This window comes from Condylura cristata, unplaced genomic scaffold, assembly GCF_000260355.1.
Source record: "Condylura cristata isolate star-nosed mole 26May11 unplaced genomic scaffold, ConCri1.0 scaffold00054, whole genome shotgun sequence".
NCBI lineage: Eukaryota > Metazoa > Chordata > Mammalia > Eulipotyphla > Talpidae > Condylura > Condylura cristata.
Window position 1 is genome coordinate 1,521,320 of NW_004567155.1, and position 1,277 is coordinate 1,522,596.

Sequence of the window (1,277 nt, forward strand, 5' to 3'; positions counted from 1 at the left end):
GGTCACCCATGTTCCGGGCTGCCCGAGGTCCCCTCTGGCCCTCGGCCCGCTTCCTGCCTCGGGGCTGAGGCTGCGAGGGCCAGGGGCTGCCCAGTGCCGCGGTCCACACCACCCCTGAGCCCTCTGCCGGCCTTCCAGAAGGTTCTGCCACGTCTGCAGCACCAGCCTTGCCTTTCGGACACTCGCTCGGGGACACGAGGGGGCTGAGCCCGATGCCGGGGAGGTCTGGCCACTGCCGGCCCGGCGCCCTTCCCGAGGCCCCGCGGACGCAGGTGCCCCGGAGGGCGTGGCGTTGACCCCGAGCCCGCTTGCGGAGATGGCCCTGGGCTGCGGGGTCGCCTCCCGGGGCCAGTGCTGTGGACCTTGGGGCCACCACGCCTGTGCCACACAGCCCCGCCTCAGGCGGCTCTGGTGCTGCCCGAGGGCTCCGCGGCCATCTGGGCGGGCAGGCGAGGGAGCGGGCCCCTGGCGTGTGGGCGGCTTTGCACGGGGACAGCCGGGATCGCTCCTGGGCCGCCCCGGTAGTTAGCGTGCACCCCGTGCACCTCAGCTCACGTCCGCCTTGACCCTCGGGAGGGCGGCGCCCGGCCGTGCGGGGTGGACAGGCTGGGCACCGCTGGCCGGGGCCTGCGTCACCGCCCCGCCCAGGCAGCCTGCAGGGCCAAGGTTGCTGGTGGCACCTGGAGTGCACTGGGGGCGTCCCTACTGCCCGCTGGGCACAGTGGCCTGAGTGGTGCCCAGATGAGCCCCAAAGGGGGGGCCCGGCAGGTCTCACTGGCCTCGAGGCTCTGTCTGGCCCCGCCGCAGCCCCCAGCCCAGTTGGCGCTTGAGCCCGAGGTTCCGGGGTGACCGTCGGCCAGGCGAGGACTGCCCGGGGCTCAGGTGCTCACAGCCCCGCCAGGCGCCCCTGGGTGGGCAAGGGGGTGCAGCCCAGCGGGAACCGGGCCATCGCTGGGCCCCTCCGCACAGGGGGGCTGGGGTGGGGGGCTGCTGGGCAGGGGCTGTCCAGGTGTCTGCAGCCCTTGGGGCGGTCTCGGGGGTGGCCAGCTCTTCTGGGTGCTCAGGAATAGGGAGGGGCCAGCAGGCCCTGGCCCACGGGCAGTTCTGGGGGTCCTCATGGACAGGCGGTTCCGAGGCCCCATCTCCCCGCGGGGGTGGGGCAGGTCTCTGCCCCAAATGTTCCACCCTTCACTGGGCAGCAGCTCTGAGGGGCTGGGGGTGGGCCCGGGCCAGGAAGAATCGGGGTGTGACCCTCCGGAGCGCCTCCAGCCCCCCAG

General features: G+C 74.1%; 1 protein-coding gene across 1 annotated transcript in view; it reads right to left on the minus strand.

Moving 5' to 3' along the window:
* Positions 1-1,277, minus strand: part of EPS8L2 (EPS8-like 2) — a 26,154-nt gene that overhangs the window by 16,647 nt on the left and 8,230 nt on the right. The window contains exons 3-4 of the mRNA XM_012734346.1: positions 776-907; positions 7-437 (exon numbers count right to left, since the gene is read on the minus strand). Coding sequence (XP_012589800.1) covers positions 7-437; positions 776-907 — 563 coding nt within the window. The remainder of the gene's footprint in view (positions 1-6; positions 438-775; positions 908-1,277) is intronic.